This window comes from Orycteropus afer, unplaced genomic scaffold (assembly GCF_000298275.1).
Source record: "Orycteropus afer afer isolate SDZICR_OR568_19922 unplaced genomic scaffold, OryAfe1.0 scaffold00099, whole genome shotgun sequence".
Taxonomy (NCBI): domain Eukaryota; kingdom Metazoa; phylum Chordata; class Mammalia; order Tubulidentata; family Orycteropodidae; genus Orycteropus; species Orycteropus afer.
The window spans coordinates 7,843,873-7,864,221 of record NW_006921686.1 but is presented as its reverse complement, the minus strand read 5'-3'; the positions used below and the strand labels follow the sequence as shown (position 1 = coordinate 7,864,221).

Genomic DNA, 20,349 nt, shown 5'->3' with positions numbered 1-20,349 from the left:
CACCAGAACAGGAGCTCTCCAAGAGCAGCACCCTGGGTGGCATCATCTCAGGGTCCCCACGGGGCTCAGCTCAGGGCCTGGCACACAGGAGGCTTCAAAGAATGTTTGCTGCCACGCCCCACACACTGGGAGGCCTCAAAGAACGTTTGCTGCCACGCCCCACACACTGGGCCTGCCTCCAGTTTCAACTTAATATCATCTTGTCTTTTAATTGTCACGGCTTGAGTCTGTCACCCTCACCCCCAGCTCCCTACAGAGAAACGTGTGGTAAATGATTGCTGACAGAATGAGGGGATGGCTGGCTTTACATTTCCTCTTACCTTTGACTCTGTCTCAAGGAGCTCTGGTGGTGTATTTGGTCAGTGGTTCAAACCCACCAGCTGCTCTGCAGGAGAAAGATAAGGCAGTCTGCTTTCCTAAACATTTACAGCCTTGGAAACCCCATGGGGGTCACTGTGAGTCAGAATCAACTTCAAGGCAGTAGGGTTGTTGTTTTTTATTCGATTTGACTGTGTCTCTGTATCCCATTCCAGAATGTTCCCTGAGGCTTTCACAAAGGCTGTTCTCTTTGCCTGGAATGCTCCCTCTGTCATCCTGTCCTCATCCTTCAAATGCCAGCCCCAAGCTCCTCTCCTCTGTGAAGCCGTGGCCCTCCTTCCTCTGAGCTCCCACAGACCCGTATCTCCCTTAGCTGTAAGTAGCCTGTCCACACCCTGCCCCATAGAATCCTGTTTCTGGGTATCTGATGCTCTTTGATCTCCCTCATGCCCTGGGACTGCCCTGCTCTGGGCCTCCAGCACCCATCCGTTGTCCCTGGCGTCCAGTTTGCTCTTGCAAACTCAGCTCAAGCGTTCAGGGAGGATCTGGTCGCACCAGACCGGGGCGTTGCTTTGCAGGTTCCTGCCACCGTCAACTTTCTGGCACTCACTGCGCAGACGTGGGATTTCCTTGCCCTCAAGGTAAGGGTTTCTTACTTCCGGTTGGCAAGTGCTAGAGAAAGAAGCCTGTTAGAGGCCAAAAGGGTGGAGAGGTGCCTAGAGAGTTGGTTGGGGGTTGCTGAGGTAGGGGCAAGGACTGAGAGGCGGAACTGAAGCAGGGGGCGGAGCCTGAAGCTGTCGCAGCTAAGGGGCGGGGCCTATCCTTATGGGGCGGATGAACTTGGTAGCTCAGAGTCCCGTCCAGTCCCCACCCAGCACAAGCATCAGCCCTCACTGCAAGGGCAGTAAACCCCAAGTAGAAGAAAGCCCCAAATCTTGGAATGTGGTAAAAAGGACACCTACTCCGCACCCAAGCCCAGAGACCCCCAGCTTGACGGAAAGGACGACTAGATGGGTGGAGTGGAAGCACCTCACACCCACAACCCAACTGCTCTCTTCCTTTTATGCTGTGCGTCACTAAGGGAGATGCTCTCCACCTCACTGCTTCTTTCTCATTCCTCATACAAGTCACTTCCTGTCTCTCACCTCATTTCCTGTCAGAAACGGAGATGAAGTTCCTGCTTCACATAGGGTGGCTGAATATTGTTAGTTGTGGTGGATTCGACTCTAACTCATGGTCACCCCACGAGTGAACAGGGTAGAATTTGCTCCATAGGGTTTTCAAGGCTATGACCTTCTAGGTCACCAGGCCTGTCTTCTGAGGCACCTCTGGGTGGGTTCTAATTGGCTGGTGGCTGAATAGATCTGGATTAGGTGCTCAATAGAATTTCCCTCCCTCCTCAGACAAGGTAAGATGTTCTGGGCCACAAAGTTAACTGGCTGGACCAGGACTTGACTCAGAACAGGATTCGACTCCTAGACTTCCCACTCTACCCTATACACCAAGGCACAGGTCAACCATCCATGACAGGTGCTGAGGGCAGGCTCATCCTCCCCCCCCCCCCAGGAAGAGACCTGCAGTTGAGAATCCTGCCCACTGCACCCCCAACTTGTGGGCTTGGCTGGCCTCCCCCTCAGGAAGGAAAACCTGGGTATTGTGTAAGAAACGGGTTCCTGTGCCCTTAAACAAGGGGTGGGGAAAGAGCAGGAAGCCACCTCAGCAATAGCCACAGGGCAGCAGAGTTTGGTCTCAGAGAACACAGACCCAAATGAAGTGAAGGTATCTAGGTGTGACAAGTGGGGATCCAAGTACAGAAGGGCTCACAAAGGGAACCTGACAGCCCACCCACTCTGGCTGATGGCCCATCTCACTGCACTAAAGATACTGAGCCCTGAAGGCAGAACAGAGTGAACAGGGTTGGCATGTTTATGAATCTCCTTTGACAAATGAGAAAACTGAGGCCCAGCAAGGAGGGCAAGCCAGTGGTGACAGCCAGCAGATGCTTCACGCAGCATCCCGTCCAGCCCCCAGCCCCTATCACTGGACCAGGACACTCGGATTGGTTCTGGGCCCAGTTCTCATCATATCCTTCCCCCATCCCATAAAGAAAGAGCTTTACAGATTCTCTGTGCCCACTTATGCCCCTTCCAGGGCAGTTTTATTGGTGCCATTTGTTCAAGGCCTTTCCCATCAGCCCCTGAGCCTTTGCCTTCCTTTCCTAAGGCAGTTGTTTCTGGTCCTGCCCCCAAGGGCAACAGCAGGCCTTGGTCTGAGAATGCTGTAACACAGCTGGGTCGAGCTCTGGGCGCCAGGGGAGGTGGGAGAGCCAGGTGTGGTGTGGAAGCTGGGCAGGACTGTGGCTGGCTAGAGATGTATGGGCAAGGTGAGCAGGCCTCATGTGGACCCTAGTGCCAGGACCCAGGGTCAGGGTGGTAAAATCAGAGATCCTGAGAGAGAAGCCCTTAGGCCAGTGTGTGGAGTAGCCAGGGCAGTGCCCAGGGAGACCGCAGAGGGGGCAGTGAGTGGGTGCAGGCAGCCCAAGGTGGGGTCCAGATGTGCAGGGGCCTTTGGTGAGTGTGTGGCTGTGCCTCCCTCCCTATGGGGATCTGCATGCCTGTACCCTTGGCCTCTGGAGGCTGAGGAAACACACTTGGGGGGAAGGTGGGGGAGAGGATGGGAAAGAAACAGCTGGAAGTGGTTGAGGCCTCAGAGCCCACATCCTGTGGGAGGGGCTGTCAAGTGGCCTGGCTGTCCTGTCTCAGTCCTCAGACCTGCTGGAGTGACAGTCTTCTAGGTGTAGAGATGGTCCTCTGGGGAGAAGGTAGCCCAGATGCTAGGAGGTGGGGTTGGTCCTGCCAAATCCAGGATCAGGAGGCCTGGGTTGGGCAACGCCCCGCCTCCTCCTCCATCAGCAACAGGCGACGCCGACCAGCCTCATAGTCTGCCTCATCCACACTGACCAGCAGGCGGACAGCCTCCCGGCCCACGGCCTCTCGCAGGGCCTCAGTCAGGAACACACCCCGCAGGGCCTGCAGCAGGGCGCCACTCAGGTAGTCGCCCCAGAAGGCGTCCAGATAGGAGAGCTCTGAGAACTTGATGTCGCACACCACAGAGCCCAAGTCCCTTGAGCGAAGTACTGCAGTGGCCTGCCCAAACACGTCCAGCTGCCTCGCCAGAGCCTGGGGCCTCCGCGACGCCACGCCCTGCTCCAAGGCTGGCCCATGCTCACAGTACTCTGCTCGCACCCGAAGCCGGATGTCTGCGGGAAAAGAGGGATTCATCAGTGAGGGGATCGAGGACCGACAGACACACTGTGCAGGGGGGCTGGCACTCTTCCTCCCCCGCCCCATGGGTTGAGTCTGTCCCTTCCAATTACCACACCCAAGTGAGTCTGTAAGTCTCCCCATGGCCTCTGTCACCTCCTTGGCATGCTCCACTCACAAGCCTTGCTCCCTCCCATCCTTCAGTTCTCTCAAATGCCATCCTCCCAAGGTCCTTACACCGCCCTTCACCCATCATTCCCAGCTGCCCGTACTCTGGCTCTATTTTTTCCCAAGGTGCTTATCACCTTTAACTCTACTCTAGTTTACATTACTATCACGCTTATCATCTGTCTCCCCCAACGTGAGCTTCCTGAAAGATGTGCTTTGGGTCTGTTTTGTAACCTGGGACACACAGTACATGCTCAACATATAGTTGTTGAAAGAAACAGTGAATGAACAAAGGAACTTGCCTTTAGGCAACCAGTCTCACCGTTCTCCAACTATGAATTCGGGTGGAGTCAACCACATCCTACCCACCTACCCAAGCAGGCTCTGGGGGTGAGGGTCCTAACCAGGCCCCTGTGCTGCCTCTACTGGGATCAAGTGCTCTCTCTCCCCACAGAAGCTGCTAAGAGAGTGGGAAGTAAGCCCCAAGCTGCTGGGGCCATTCTGCTACCAGGAAGGGTGAGGAGGCAGTCTGCCGAGGGCATGCCTCCCGTGAGCCTGGATCACACCATGCCAGCACGTTCAGTTACAATCGATTCCCTTTGTCATGTAGGCCAGTTTAAGTTGGATCTCCTCGCTTCCAACCAACCTTTCTGCCTTTCTGACCACAGCTGCCCAAATGAAGTGGCAACTCTGCACATGGGGCAGGACATAGGACTTCTGAGGCTACTCCTGCTTGGCAAACGGGGCCAGAAACAGTCCTACCTCCTCCCTGTGCACACAAGGCTGTCCTGAGGATCAGTGACCCACTGGAAATAACACAGCCAGCACTTACAGAGTGCTGATGACCTGCAGGCACTATACCACATGCTTGACTCAGGTGAACACAATGAATCTACCAACAACTCTTGGGAGGCAGGCCCTGTTACCATCCCCAATTTGCAGATGAGAAAGAGAGGCAGAGAGAAGTGAACTGCCCCAGGTCACAGAGCCAGGCAGTGGCAGTGCCTGACAAAGGGCATTTCCTCTCCCATAGCCCAGAGTGGGCTTCTGGGTCACAGAGAGCCGACCGCACTCTTCCGGTACTAGCCACATGACCTGTCATGACCTCTCAGGACCCAACCCCTGCTGCAGAGCACTGAGGAAGACTAAACAAGGGCTAGAAAGGAACCGGCTAGCACTGCGCCTGGCACCCAGTGGACCCCAGAGTAATAGCCAGCAATGGCTCTGATGTGCCAAGTGTTTGAATCTCAGGGATTCAGCGGCATCACCCAGCAGCATGCAGGGCAGGGATCAATCACCTTCAACCCACCTGTCAGATGAGGAAACTGAAGCTCTAGGAGGGAAAGTCACGTGCCTTGGACTCCCTTCACCTTTCACAGGCGGGTCGGCAACAGAGTCCCTGCTCCCCGGAACAATGTCTCAGCACCACCTACTTCCTCCTCCCCAACTCAAACCCCAAGCCCTTCCTTTTCCTGACTCGAGGGGAGCCCCACCCTCTCTACTTGGGGCCCCAGGGAAGCCTGCTGGCCTCAGCTACTAGACCCCAGGCCCTCCATCTTAGAGACCAGATGAGACCTCCCAGCCCACCTCCTTGATTTCTACAGTGTCTGGCCACACCCTCCCTCAGGCGTGGGCCAGGGAGCAGGGGGCTGGGAGGAGCAGCACCTGTCCAAGGCCACACGGGCTGGGCAGCGGCAGAGGCACAGAGACAGGTGGCGGAGTTGACAGACCTCGAGGCGAGTCCCAGCTCTGCCACTCTCTAGCTGTGGGGCCTTGGGCATGTGACCTCACCTCTCTGAGCCTCAGTTTTCCCATCTGAAAAACATAAACAGACAAACGAGAGGTCCCTACTGCACTGTGGGCCATGAGGATTACATAAATGTGGTAACTCGTAACGTGCCTGACCCCGGGCCTATGACACAGAAAATACCCAACAACAGGAACTGTGGTTTCAACACCCACCTCTCCCCCACGGCCCCTGCCGTGGCCTTGCCCTCTCTCATCTGGGCCCAAGCCAACCTCCTCCCTCACCTACTCCTTCAACCTCTGCTATATCCCCCCCACCAAGGCCTGCCCTCTGGCCACAATGGAAGTGCTCCCCACATGAGCCACTCAGGCTAGAAATGGTGTCCCCTCTTCTGCCCGGAACACCCCATTCCCCTACCAAGGCCCAGCCCATGGAAGCCCACGTCCCTGCCCTGCTCACCCTGTTCTCAGCGTGGACCCCTGTGGCCCTGCGGAGGACAGGACCAATCTCTTCACTCAGAGCACCGCCCCCGCGGAGAGAGACAGAGGATAGGCACCAGACCCGTGTGTGTCTCACGCTTTCGTACAACAGGTATTCACTGCACGCCAGGTATGTGCGGGTGACATGGGGGCCTTAGCTCTGGTGGGAGAGGGAGGTACGTGACCTATAGTTGCGGAGCATTCCCACGCACCAGGCCCCACTCTGGGGCTGCCTCTCTCTGTGCCTACCTGACCCTCAGTGTCTCCATCACCCCTACAGCGCAGATGAACAAGCCACAGTCCAACCTCTGACCTGGAAACACAATCATGGTTCACAAAGGGGACAGACTGTGCCAGGAGAGAAGAAAGCACATGATGTCTGAGCTACTGCTCCCTCCCTGGCCCCGAATCACCTGCTTTGCACGCCCTCTCCCCTTACTCCACTCACTGTGTTCACAATGGCTGACACTTAGGCGGCCCTCACCACTGGCTGGCACAGTGCTACTGACCCTACTGAGCCTCCCGGCACCCTGCAACGGTGGTGCTGTGATTATCCCTTTTTGGCAGATGGGGAAAAGAAGGTATGAAGACTGAGTCACCTGCCCAAGGCAACACAGGTAGGGAGGGGCAAAGGTGGAATTCCAGGCAAGGTGCCTGGCTCCAGAGCCTTGGGTCTTAAGCACCCCTACCCAGTATGCTGCGTCCCACACATAATACATGCATGTAAAAAGACATATACACATCAGTACATAATTAAAGCTATCCTGAGGCCCAGAAGAGAAAATTACACAGAATGAGTTATAACTTAGATTGAAGGTGCAAAAATGGTGTGGTGGGGGCATCTGACCTCCACATTTTAACCTCACGAGGCAGAAGGACTTCCTTAAAAAGTTAAAAATAGAGATACCATATGATCCACCAATCCTACTGGTAGGGATATATCCTACAGAATAAGAGCAGTCACACTAACAGACATACGTGCACCCATGTGCATCACTGCACTATTCACAATAGCAAAAAGATGGAATTAAGTAAGTACCCAACAACGGACAAATGGATCAACAAATTACACAATCGATGAATCTGCAAAACACCTCCTAACATCTATGAACCTGGAGAACATTACGCTGAATGGAGTGAGTCAACCACGAAAGGAGAAATACTGCATTAGACCACGACTGTAAAAACCCAAGAAAAAGTTTACACACAGGAACATTCTTTGATGGTCACCAGAGATGGGAGCTCTGGTGGCGCAGTGCCTATGGCATTTGACTGCTAATCAGAAGGCTGGCAGTTTAAACCCACCAGCCACACCTCGGAAGGAAGACTGGGCAATCTACTTCCATAGTGAAACCACCTCAGAAACCCAAAGAGGAGTCGCTATGAGTCCAATCGACTTGACAGCAGTGAGTTTGGTTGTTTTTTGAGATGGAAGGAGGGAGAGAAAATCGCTAACTAAAGAGCAGACACATTATTAACTTGGGTGAAGAGAAAGAGAACACACGGTGAGGGAGGAGGTCAGCACAACGTGACCAAGGCAAAGACGACCCTGGGAGGAGCCCAAGAGTATAAGGCAACGATGCTAACTAGGGCGACAAACACAGTCCTGCAGCAACAGTGACAACAGACGATGACTTCTAAGCGGGCACCTATGCAAGATGAGCAGGTGTGGGACGGCGGACAGAGTAACTCACGAGCATACAGAGGTTTGGCAGAGAATATTTCCACGTACGTACTTGTATATGCTGCAAATATACCCATGTATATAGTAGAGCATTCATGGGGCAGTTATGCAAACCTCTTAACCATAACCAAACACTCTGAGGGACGGAGTCACTGGGCTTTGGGGCTTAGGACCATAGTCTTGGGGGACATCTAGGTCTATGGCGTAACACAGACAATGTTCTATATCCTGCTCTAGTGAGCAGCAACGGGAGTCTCAAAAGCCTGCAAGTGCCCATCTAAGATTGTCTCTCTCCGCCCAGAGGAGGGAAGAGGGGAGAAAATCAAAGGCTCAAGGAACAATTAGTCCAAAGTATTAATGGACTACACGGACCCCAGCCTCTACTACCCTGAGAACAGGACTACCAGGCCACACGGACCCCAACCTCTATTGTCCTGAGAGCAGAAGGACTACCGGGCCACATGGACCCCAGCCTCTACTGCCCTGAGAGCAGGAGAATCAAATGGGCCTGGCTACATCACAGCAGAAGCTCCTGGACAGAGTAGAAGAAGAATGCAGAACAAAATTCAAAATCATAATAAATACCTGACTTACTGATCTGAGAAAGACTAGTGGAACCCCCAAGACTATGGCTCTGAAGATACACTTCAAACCTGGATCTGACCCACCTCCGGGCATACCTCTAGTCAAACAGACAAGCCTATCAAGTGAACCGGAGCTCTGGTAGCGTAGCGCCTAAGGCACTTGACTGCTAACCAGAAGGTGGGGAGTTCAGACTCACCAGCCACTCTGTGTAAGGAAGATTGGGCAATCTACTTCTGTAGTGATACTGCCTTGGAAACCCAAGGAGGGGTCACTATGAGTCGAGTCCGACTCGAAGGCACATAACAACAACAACAACTCGAAGACCATGGCTAGAAGGGCCATATTAACTAATTCAGTGGACCACTGAAGGGATGAGAAAGGCTTCTCTAAGGAAATGGCATTTAAAGTGAAACATGGAGGATACATAGGTTAAGACAGGGAAATAGGGAAGAGTAGCATTCCCAGAGGAGAGAACAGGGCATGACAAAAGTCTGGAAGCAGAAGATAAACTTGGGGCATTCACAGACTTAGAGGGCCAGTATAGCCAGAACACGCCACAAGAGAGGGGCACTAGGGGAAGATGCGAAAGGCCAGGGGCCAGATCACACCCAGGTGGGCCAGGTCAGGGTCTGGTCTCAGACAGTAGCACAGCACCAGTGTGGAGACTGGGGCTGCTGGACATTGCCTCTCCCTGCACCTCAGTGACCACCTGGATAAGAGCACCACAGCCCCTGGCCCAGTGAGTATCAGAGAACCGAATGCAAGTAAAGAGCTTAGGCTGGTGCCTGGTAGGTGGTACAGCCACCAAGTGTAGCAGGAAGCACAAGACCTTGTGATTTTGCTTGGAGAAGATGCCAGCCACTCTGTAGAAGGAGCAGGTTGATCAGGACTGAGACCATGGCCATAGTTGGGGGAGAGTCAAAGGCTGGGATGGTGGCAATAGAGATGGAGAGACGTGGAGGCACTGGTCCAGAGGTGGCAGTGAGGAGGAAGCAGAAGAGCACCCAGAACACTGTGACCCGGCCTGAGACTACCTGAACTATTTTCTCAGACCAGGAACACCAAGCATCTACTACTGCCCCATTCTACTCTGGCAGCTGTAGGGAAATGCCTGACCCCTATGTTGGGGGAGAAGGGTCTACACCTTCACAGAAAAGAGAGGCTCCTGCTCCCTGCACTCAGAGGAGCCCCAGTATCCTTTCCCCACCCTACACCTCATATCCCAAGCACTTTTTATGGGGCAGTATGGGGTACAGCAGCGTATACATGGGTTTCCCAAAGTGGAACCACGAGCAAAGGAGAAAGGAGCAGGCGCTGGGCCTGGTGAGCAACGTGGTGTGTCAGATCCTGTGCTGAGTGTGGCCAGCGATCCAGAGATGAATCCCACTCAGGTCTGTCCTCCAAGGAGGTCCCAGTAAGGTAGGCTGTGGACGAGGAGGAACCGTGCTCCCCACAGCACTGGAAGGAGTTTCCAGCCTTGAGGTGAGAGGCAGCATGTGCTTCCTAGAAAGACTTCCTTCTCCGCTGCCATACCAGAGCCAACTGCCACCCTCCTCTGGGCCACTACGGAAACCCCTGCCTCTCCCCAGCCTCCTGCCTCCACTCTCTAGTCCCTTCCCCATGAAGCAACCAGAGTCAGCGTGTCAGATGTCAAGTTCTTCCCTACCAAACTAATGGACAGAGGCAATGAAGGGAAGCTGCCACAAGTGACAGAGGATGCTAAGTGGACGACACATGCTTCCTGAGGGAAGAAGACGGTGACACCCAGGAAATGATTTTGAAAAAACAACAGAATAAAACATCACAGCTAAATCTGATCAAGCCTCTCTAGATCCAGCTACTGATTTTCAGGAAAGACAGGTGGCCAGGGGAACACGTTTAATCAATTCCACCGCAGGATGCAATCAGCAAAAACCCAGTCTCTGGGAAACACCACAGGACAATGGTTCCAAGAAATATAACGCAGAGGAGAAAAGTCAAGGAGAGAGAGATGGTGGGGAAATTCTACAGGAAAGACTTCAAATTTATGAGACGATTTGAACACCAACTAGGTATTTGATAGTAAGAAATTGTTCAATTTTCTAGTATGGTTTTTTTTAAAAAGCATTGTTATCTGTTAGAGACACAGAGTGAAAAATCTATGGATGAAATAAGAGAACAGCTGGAAGTGACTCCAAAATAATACGATTCCAAATAATACGGCCCATGAAACACGACAGCTCTGAGTTGACAACTACTGGAGCACAGTGATGGGCACATGGGGATTCATCATGCACGTCAAGCTAGATGCTTCTAGGTACTTTCCGGAGAGAAGAGAAAACAAAAGTAAAGGCGATCCTGTCATTCACACCTTCAGTTTGCTTTCCATCATTTAAAAAAAAAAAAAATAGGAAAGCTCATACCCAGGGGACAATGACCTACCTGCAGGACCTGCCCCTGCTCACTGCTCCTTACCTTACTCTTACCTCCTATGAGTCACTCCCTCACTCGCTCCACTCCAGGCAGCCTCCTGGCTGCTCCCTGACCGCCACTGGCCCACCCCCACCTCAGGCCATCGCTCAGCTGGTCACTCTATCTAGAACACTCTGCCCCAGCCATCTACACGTCTACTCCCTTCCTTCAGGCAGGTCTCTTCCCTGAGAGGCTTTCCTTGATCACCCTACATGAAAAACTGGCATAGGATGGTCACAGGGGATATCAAGCTCAATTGGCATAACATACTACCCCAAAACATTGTTCTACATCCTACTTTGGTAAATAGCAACTGGGGTCTTAAAAGCTTGCAAGAGGGCATCTAGATGCAACAATGGGTCTTCATCCAGAGCAAAGAAGAATGAAGAAAAACAAAGATGCATAGAAACAGGTGGTCCAGGGACTAATGGCCATGTGATCCTCAGTCTATATGACCACGAGACCGGAAGAAGTAGGTGGTGCCCAGCTATCACCGTCAACCACTCAGAAAAGCAGGAGTGCAGGAGATTCTGGATAGAGTTGGAGAACAATGTGGAACAAAACTCAAAATCATAAAAAAGACCAAGTTTATTGGTCTGATGGAGCCTGGTGAAACCCCCAAGGCTATGGCCCCAAGTCAGGTCTGGAATTGAACTCACTCCTGTGCCTTCCAGCCAAACACAGACAAGTATATAGAGTGAACATCTATATGAGATAGATACACTCCTTAAAAGACCAATCACGGGACATCAGAAGGGCAGTATTTGTACAAGATAGCTTAGGGGGCAGGAATGCACAGGAAAAGAAGGACACAGGGAAGAGGTAACTACAGGGAGATAGTAGGGAGAGAGCTATTAAGTTGTGGGGAATTTGCTGTCAATATCATGAAATAAACTGTGTATGAACAGTTCATACAGAAAATGAGTCTGCTCTGTGAACTTTCATCCAAATCACAATAAAAACGAAAAAAAAAAAAAGAAAAACTGATATAGAGATAGCATTTTCCATTACTCTCCACCCCTTCCCGTTTCGTTCTTCTTCATTGCTGACATCTGAACTGTCTCTCTCTCCTGGCTTTCTCTCCTCACCAGAACAACCTCCATAGGGCAGGGGCCTCTTACCCCTGTAGTGCCTGCCACACAGCACACAAAACCACTGCCTTTCTGACTCACAGCAACCCCCACTGGGTTTCCAAGGCAGTAAATCTTTCCCAAAGTAGACTGTCCCATCTTCCTTCCCTGGAGTGGCTGGTGCGTTTGAACCACCAAACTTCTGGTTAGGAGTCAAATGCCTTAGACACTGCACCACCAGGGCTCCTTAGCACATAGTAGGTGCTCTACAAACACAGATGGAATGAACAAATACACAAATGCATGGGCTTTATGAGATGATTTTCAGCACAGCTCTGCCTCTCGTCACTCCAGACTGGCAACTTCCTTTCCCTCAGCCTATTTCCTCCTTTGCACACAAGGGGACACCTCTACCTCAAGGGCCAGCTTGAGAACGCAAAGTCAGGCACGGAACACACTCAGCACAGTACCCACTGGATGGCCCTGAGAGGGAGGTGGAAACTCAGAGGCCCAAGCTAGAAGCCCACAATTCCCCTTTTCTCACACATGTGGGGGCTCAGTCTAGTTCTACCCCCGAGAGGCCGGGTAGCTGGCATGCCTAGCTGGCACAGGGGAGGTGAGGCAAGAATGGCAGGCCTCTTTAAGTCAGGTCAAGAGGGGCCTCCTTCCAGTGGGGGACTGGACCTCCCTGAAGGGAAGTCACCCATCCCCATTTGTCAGAGGGGAAAACTAAGGCACAAGTGGGATAATCGCACTCTAGCCCCACCCTGCCTGGTGAGTCAGCAGTCAGACCTGCTCCCCTGCCCTCCCCCAACCCAAGATCCAGCCACAGCCCAGTAAACCACCACCCTGCCATGACCCAGCCCTCAGGAAATAGACCTGAGCTTGGTCTAAGATCCCACCCTAGCCCAGCTGGCCCTGCTCCTATCTTCCCCTAGGCAGTGGCTCCCACTGCCTGCCCACCAGCAGAGACAGCCTAGTGGCTCTGGTAATTGCTGCCTGAATCTTGGGACCATAACTATCAGGTAGCCACCAAAGAGCAGTCTGAGGATACAGGGGTAGCTAGTAGCCCCACTGGTCTGTTCCTCCTGCCGACTCTTGGCACAGGTATCTGTGGCCTCATCCACAAAGGGAGTGTGATGATGGAAGGAGGCAGGTGTACATGCTTTGTAGGCTGGGGACAGATGGCCGAGGTCTTCTGAGGGACCCAAGATGCCCACAGCCTAGATCTTTCTGGCTGTACTTAATCACATACATCCTCGGCCTGAGCATCCTACCAGCATCTCCTCAGACTCCTGACCACCAGCTCCCTTCCCCATGGAGCTCTTCCCCAGAACCTTTCAACCTGTCCACCTGTGCTCCCTCTGCCTCCACGGAGACTTCTTGTCCCCTCACATCCTTCGCTGTCAGTTCTAGGGGTGCTTTCCCAGATCTCACAGGCCACATGACTCTGCCCCCTTCCTTGGTTCGTCTTTCTTTAGTGCACTGATCCCTGACATCATACGACAGGTTGGTTCCTTTGTGGGCCATCTGCCTCCCTAACCATTATGCAAACTCCTCAAGGTCAGACACTTTCCTCTTCTGGTCCAACTCTTGTGTCCTCAATGCCTGGGACAGTGCCTGGTGTACAATGTTGCTCAGTACTAAAAACTAGGTAAAGGGACAAACGAATGACTCATTCCTCAGTTCCCTATCACCTCAGGACAAAAGTCTAAACTTCAGCATGGTATTCAGGGCTGCTGCCTCTTCATCTTCCCATGCCCCCACCCACAGAGCCTCCACCCTGCTGTCTACATTGTGTGTGTCCCTCTGCCAGGAAGACCCCTCCCCATGTCCTCGCCCAGCTTCCTCCAGCTGCTGAGATCACACTGCTCACAGGGAACTTTCACATGGAAACCAAGGCCAGCCAGACATCTCCCCTGCACATGACAAAGCCCCGTACTTATACTGCTTGTGGCGCCCACTGCCACACTGGCCCTACAACTACTTTCCACTTCTGTCTCTCCTGTAGCTGGGAGCTCTGGAAGCTGGGTGAAGTGGGGCACAGGGGACAACACATGGACCAGATGTGACCTGCATCCCCAGGCTTGCTCAACACAGAGCACTCACTGCTATGGCCTCTGCCCAAGCACACTGCACGGTGACAGAGAGTAACAGCAAACGCTCACGAAGCACATGCCCCTGCTGGACACCGTTCTAAGAGTACTACGCCAATTTTTTGTTACATCCACCTAGTTGAGTGGTGCCATTATCAACCTCATGTTACAGATATGGAGGCACAGAGAGGTTCAGTCACTTGCCCAAAGTCAGATATCTCGTAAGTTCCAAGGCCAGGATGTGACTAGGCAGCCTGATCCAGGGTCCTTCTTCTTCTCCCCTACAATCCTCCACCACTGCAGAAGAGACAACTGGCGGACAGGGAGCCCCCTGCACTGTTTGCTGAACACACAAACAAAACTGGAGCACGGGGTTGACAGAGAAAGCTTCCTGAAGGAAGTGGCACACAATTTGATCCTCCAAAGACAGAATACAGACCAGCAAGATGGCAAAAGAAAGGCCAGGAATTCCACTGTACTGAACGGGTGGGTGAGAGCTGCTGCCTACCCACTACAGGTGTCTCACCCCAGGCAAATGCTGGTTTCTTCTGCCCTCTGACCCCACAACCTGCCCCAGGTAGTAGGCATGCACTCCCCAAGACCCACAGACACCTACCACAGGTCACTTTGCCTTCCGAGCTGGGCCTGGCTGGCTCCTGCTGCGCCTGGGGGGGAACGGGGACCCCTCTCTGCCGCCGTCTAGCACCACCACTGGGCCGCCCCCGGCTCCGCCGCTGCCGCTTGGTTGGTGGGGAGCCTGAGGAGAAGATGGGACAAGGTGAAAACGAGGTGATGGAGAATGCCAAGAGGGTGCCTGGGAAAGAGCTCAAGGCTGGTCGGGGTGCTATGAGACCTCAGGCAAGCCCTTCTGCCTCTCTGGGCCTCAGTGGCCCTGTCTTTAAGATAAGGAGTGCAACCTAACATCACCTAGAAGGTCAGAGGAGTACACTCAGCTACCCCACAATCCCAATGCTAGGACACCAGTAACCAGCAGGACAACAGCCACTGGGGTACCACTTACGACCATAAAAGCTTGAAAACGATATAAATGCTGAAAAGAAAAATCAGCATACATAGTCATCTTTAGGATAGGTTTTCTAGTAAAATAAAGCAAGAAGCAAACCATATGTCTGCATGGTTTGTGCAAAAAGGAAGGAAAATAAAACTATACAATTTTGTTATTTTTGCACAATAAAACACTGGAAAGATGAATTAGAAATGGGGGATGGAAACAGAAATTAGAAATAGAGATGGAAATGAGACTTCTAAAACAGACTTCTAATTTAGTCTTGACTTGAATCCTGGTACTCTTTCACGTGTTCAAAAAATTAAAAAGAAACAAACCATAAAACTAAATATAAACAGAAGCAGATGAACCTAACCAGAAAGAATTGGTAACAGGAAAAAAGAATTATTTCCAGTAACTTGGAAGAATATTCTGACTGTCCACTCAGTGGGATATGGGCCACCACAGAGAAATCCTATCTTAACTCAGAGCTGGTCAACACTGATGATGAGAGGGCAATTTTGAAACTTTGCTGGGTTTTTTTTTAAGATAAAGTAAATAAGCCTACATATTAACGTTACTAAAAACCAGTACCTTCAGCATAAGAAAATAAAGTCCCTGGAATGCTCGTTTTGGCTTGCAAGCAGTAGCATGAACTTTTCAAGCAGCACAGTTCCTTTGTCACTGAGAGCATCTAGAAACAGGCACGCTTACTGTTTGTCTGCACCTCAGCCTCTAGGAGAAACCATGGCTCCTTAAGAAACTGCTGATTGTACATCTGAGGAAGGGAAAGAATAAGGCAAGCCCAAGATACCTCGCAGTACCACAAAGCTGGAAGCACTCAAAGAATGACAGAACACAAAAATAGCCACTTGGAATACAACAAAGACTGACTGATAAAACATAGTAAAACTAAGAAAACAGCGTAATAAACACAAACTAAACCCCAACTCACTGCCGTCGAGTTGATCCGACTCACAGCGACCCTTCCTTGGGTTTCTGAGACGGTAGCATCTCCATGGAAGTAGATTGCCCAACCTTCCTTCTGAGGAATGGCTGGTGGGTTTGAACTGCCAGCCTTCTGGTTAGCAATCAAATGCCTCAGGCACTACGCCATCAGAGCTCCTCAAAGAAAAATGCTCGAGTCCATAGTGATGCTCAAAAAGAACAACAAAAAAGGAAAACTTATTTGGAAAGAATTCCAGCTGATAGAGGTAGAAAAAGGATCAGGATTTACAAAGTCAGCATTTTTCAAACACCAAAATGGTAACTCAGTCACCGACAGATGTTACACCTATTGAATGAATGGCTATACCATCCCTTAGATCATTTACTGTTAGAGCAAAGAATCTTCCTTTATACAGACAAATACGGCAAACACCTTCTTAACCAAAGGATCAAACTTTCCCACTCCCAGTGGGAAAACCAGACCTTCCGTGGCTCCTGATACGCTCTGATACAAAGGACACAGCACCTCCAGCAGAGGCATCCTGTCAAAATGTGTAACTCCATCCACCCAAGTCTCTAGACCCAATACCCACTTACAGGAAATACAGGGGACAGAGGAACGAGTTAAAGGACACCACTAGGAAATATGCAGACACATCTAGAATAACTGGAACGTTCCATAAAACAACTGGCTGGTCGGATCAAGTAGAAGTCATAGGGGAAACCAAAAGAAAAAGCTATTGGGGAGGAGAATTCTGTTCTTTAGTAAGAGATCAAAGACTCAACAATTGCATGTAATATTTGATTTATGAACCGGTTCTAAAGCTGGGACACTTGGGGAGATTCAAGAAGGGACCACTCGTACACTACCAAAAGCCCACTGCCATTGAGTCAATTCCAACTCAGAGAGACCCCCATTGGGTTTCCAAAGCAACAAATCTTTATGGAAGTAGATTGCCTAATCTTCCTTCCTCAGAGCAGCTGGTGGCTTTGAACCACCAACCATCTGGTTAGCAGTCAAATGCCTTAGGCACTGTGCCACCAGAGCTCCTTATTAGTGTAATAGAGAATTAGTGTATTTTTCTTAGGTGTAACAATGGTCTTGCGATAGCAAAAGAGATTATTATCCTTATTGTCAAAAGTTGCCTGCTGCTAATTTAAGAGTAAAGCGTCCTAATGTCTATACCTTACTTTTAAGGAATTCAATAAGAAGATAAACAATTAGAAAGATTATACATACACATATAAATCACAAATAACAAAACGTTAAAAACTGTTGACTCAAAATAGAAAAGAAGTATGTTTACTGTCCTAAACTTTCAACTCCTTGGTATGTTGTTTGTGTTATGTTTTATGTTAAAAAGCCTGGGCTAGGGGTGGTGGAAGGGACTAGATAAACTATCTAGTGCACTTTAGAAGGAACAAATCAGAGATACTTGTACTGACATGGCTGAATCTCAGAAACATGCTGAGCAAAAAAAGCCAGGGGCAGAATGACACTCAGGGTATGCCATTTAGATGAAACACAAAACCACATGAAACAATGTAACATATTGCTTCCAGATACATTTCTGTAGTAAGGATATAAACATATTCATATTCTCATTCGTTCTCTCTCTCTCTCTCTCTCTCTCTCTCTCTCTCTCACACACACACACACACACACACACACGTACGTCCAAAATGAGGTAAAAGGATTCCTCAGGCCCCTTCCTTGATAGGCCAACATGGATACAGATGGAGGAAGTTTGTCAGGGTACAGAAGGGAGAGAGACACAGCCCTCATGCCCACCACACTGGGCTTACCTGTCTCCCACTGACCCTGCTGAGAATCTGAAGAGCTATCTGACTGGCGGCGGCGGCGGCGACGGCGACAGCTGCCCTCTGCCCTCTTTGAAGAGTTGGAGGTGCCGTAGCTGTAGCGTTCTGGAGACACTGAGGGAAAAGAAAGGAAAGATGCAGTCACAGCTGCCTCCCTCCCAGCCCCAGCCCCCAGAATCCCACCTAACACAGTGCCTCTGTTCCCCAGAGGACAGAGCCCCACTAGCCACTCCCTCTCAAATACCTCCAGCCCAGCCCTTACTCTGATGCCTCCTGGGATTGAGCAGTTGCTTCTTGGGCCTTTCAACCCATCTCTACAGCAGCCTGAACTGCCAGGGTTATTCTGCAAGTGAAGTCATGGTTAGGATCCCTGTGATGGCCCTTGCTCCTTATCAAATGCCTTCAGATCTCTGAGAGCCCCAGAGAATTAGCAGGCCTCTGCGGGGACTCCCCAATGCTTCTCTTCTAGGCCTGACCCCAGATACATTTCTCCAAAAACAATGTGAGCCTTTCCCCAGGGCTGCCCTTTTCCTACTTTTCAAATCCCACTGGGTTTATCATAATCCCACTTTCCAAACTGGTACCTCTAATAATCCAGCCAAGGACTCAACAGCTTATGAGACATGAGCAGGCACCGGGCTCTTGGCAGCCTGAAACCTTTCCACCTCCTCACTCTCCCAGAACTGCTGGCTTGCAGAAGCACTTCCCTCCCAAGAGTTAAAGGCATAAATTCTAGAGGGCAGCCCCCCAGTTCCCAGCCATACTGTCTGCAAGCCCCTGAGTGATATGGCTCCTCACCCTCCTCTCTGCAGTTGCCTCGGTCCACAAGGGCCTCTTCCGATGCTGAGCGCATTCCTGCCTCGAGACTTGACTGCTTGCCTGCCTTTCCCTCTGCCTGGAATTTTCTTTCCTTAGATCTCTGCAAGCCGATGGTGCAACCCCAGCTCAAATGTCACCTTCTCAGAAAGGTCTTCACTAGTCACATAATTGGCCTCCTCCCCTCACTGTCCTGCACTCCCCATTCCTTCCCTCCCATTACTGTTTTAATCTTTCCTTGGGGCTGTCTGCCTCTGAGTTGATCCTGACTCACGGAGACTAGGTGTTTCAGAGCTCCATGGAGCTTTGAAGGCTGTGTGATCTTTCAAAAAGCAGAGTGCCAGGCCTGTTTTCTGAGGCACCTGGGCAGGTTCAAACCACCAACCCTTTGGCAACCCCATCTAAAAACACACTACTTGTTTATCTGTTTTATTGTCTGAGTCCCCATTACACGTAACTTAATGGAACAGACGCCTCATCAGCCCCTCACCTTGTAGCCCTAGTGCCTGGCACACAAGAAGCACTCAATTCTTATACGAGAGCAAACTGCTTAACTTCTCTGAACCTGTTACTTTCCTTGTAGAGTGGGAAGAGTAACATGACTTCTTCACAGGATTACTGGGAGGATATATGATGTTAATTTGCACAAAGGATTTACTGCTGTGGTTAGCCCTCTGTTAACGGAGGCCATAATCATTACTGATATGGCCAAACTACACAAGCCCACCTCTGCCCAAACTTCACCTCCTCACTCTTTTGTGTCCTGCTGATACTCTGAGATGAGAGTGGATCAGGACATAAAACTGTCTTATTCGGGACTGTCTACATCACAGTACCACAATGTGCTGCCCAGGGAGAAGGGTAAAGCCCTCTCCCCACAGGAAAGCCAGGCAGATCCCAGTCTGTCATCCTCTCATTCAGCCATACCTGGCCGGCGCCTCTTGCGTGCCAAGTGCGGCAACAGGTCGTGACGGGCCAGCACGCGCAGGAGTTGCCTCAGTAATCGAAGGTTGCTCTCGTCGCACTGGCCTCGGCGCTCCAACTCCAGCAGCAGCTCCAGGCCGCTCCGTGCGCGGGCCAGGCCGCCAGCGGCGCCAGGAGCCTCGTCCAAAAGAAAGGCCAACAGCTCCAGCTCGCACTCGGTCAGCTGCCCGCCCACCACCTCGAACATGCGGTGCAGCGACAGCATCCCATAGTAGTCCAGACACTCGTCCTCTTCCCAGCTCGGGGCTGGGGTCGGCCCGGGCAGCGCCATTCTCGGGGGAGGGGGTGGGAGCAAGCACGGAACCCGGGCCTAGAACCCACAGAGAGGGGAGAAGGCGGTGATCAGCGGCGCGGAGGCGCGGAGCTCACCCGGACTAGTACACCTTCCTCAGTCCGCCCATCCTGGCAGGGCCGCCCGTACACCCCCCAAATGTCTCGGCCTCCCCCCTCTCCCGAAAAGAAATGGTATCGCCCGAGGTCCCCTAGTAACAGGTCCAGACGCCAGACCCCACGCGTCCTCCGGCCCGTGGCGTCGGCTAAACCCAAACGCCCCTCGCCAGGTGGTACGTTCCGAACCAGCCTCCAGAACCGAGTGACTGGGTCCGGGCACGCCTCGGAACTTCCCGGGGCACCCTGCCAACTGCCCCTTGATTCTGAATAGTACTGACCGGATGTGCTCCTTGGCTCCGTCCAGTGGTACCGTCCAGTCGTGTCCCACGGCTCCACTCAAGTGGTACCGTCCGAAAGCAACCCTCTGCCCCCTACAAGTGGAATCAACCAAGCAGCCCTTGTCCGAACACGACGCCCTCGCCCTGTGAGGGCCGTACCGCCTATGCCTGGAGTTCAAGTGGTTTCTTCTAGCAGCCACCAGTAGCCCGTAGACCTCTCTGAGTCCTCACCGGATTCTGGCGTC

At 51.7% G+C, this 20,349-nt stretch overlaps 1 protein-coding gene across 1 annotated transcript; it reads right to left on the bottom strand.

The window, feature by feature from the left end:
* Positions 1-3,185: 3,185 nt before the first annotated feature.
* On the bottom strand, positions 3,186-19,707 carry DEDD2 (death effector domain containing 2). The gene is made up of 4 exons (XM_007942940.1): positions 19,380-19,707; positions 17,622-17,750; positions 14,478-14,618; positions 3,186-3,577 (listed from the first exon to the last, which is right to left on the bottom strand). Exons 1-4 carry the CDS (start codon positions 19,705-19,707, stop codon positions 3,186-3,188), a joined length of 990 nt encoding a protein of 329 aa, XP_007941131.1.
* Between the last annotated feature and the right edge of the window lie 642 nt (positions 19,708-20,349).

Excerpts from the sequence above, each read along its gene's own strand:
- DEDD2 (XM_007942940.1), bottom strand. The coding sequence starts at position 19,707 with ATGGCGCTGCCCGGGCCGACCCCAGCCCCGAGCTGGGAAGAGGACGAG. Across the intron at positions 14,619-17,621 it reads GCAGGGTCAGTGGGAGACAG|GCTCCCCACCAACCAAGCGG; the intron begins GTAAGCCCAGTG and ends TCTTCTCCTCAG. Across the intron at positions 3,578-14,477 it reads GGAAGGCAAAGTGACCTGTG|ACATCCGGCTTCGGGTGCGA; the intron begins GTAGGTGTCTGT and ends CTTTTCCCGCAG.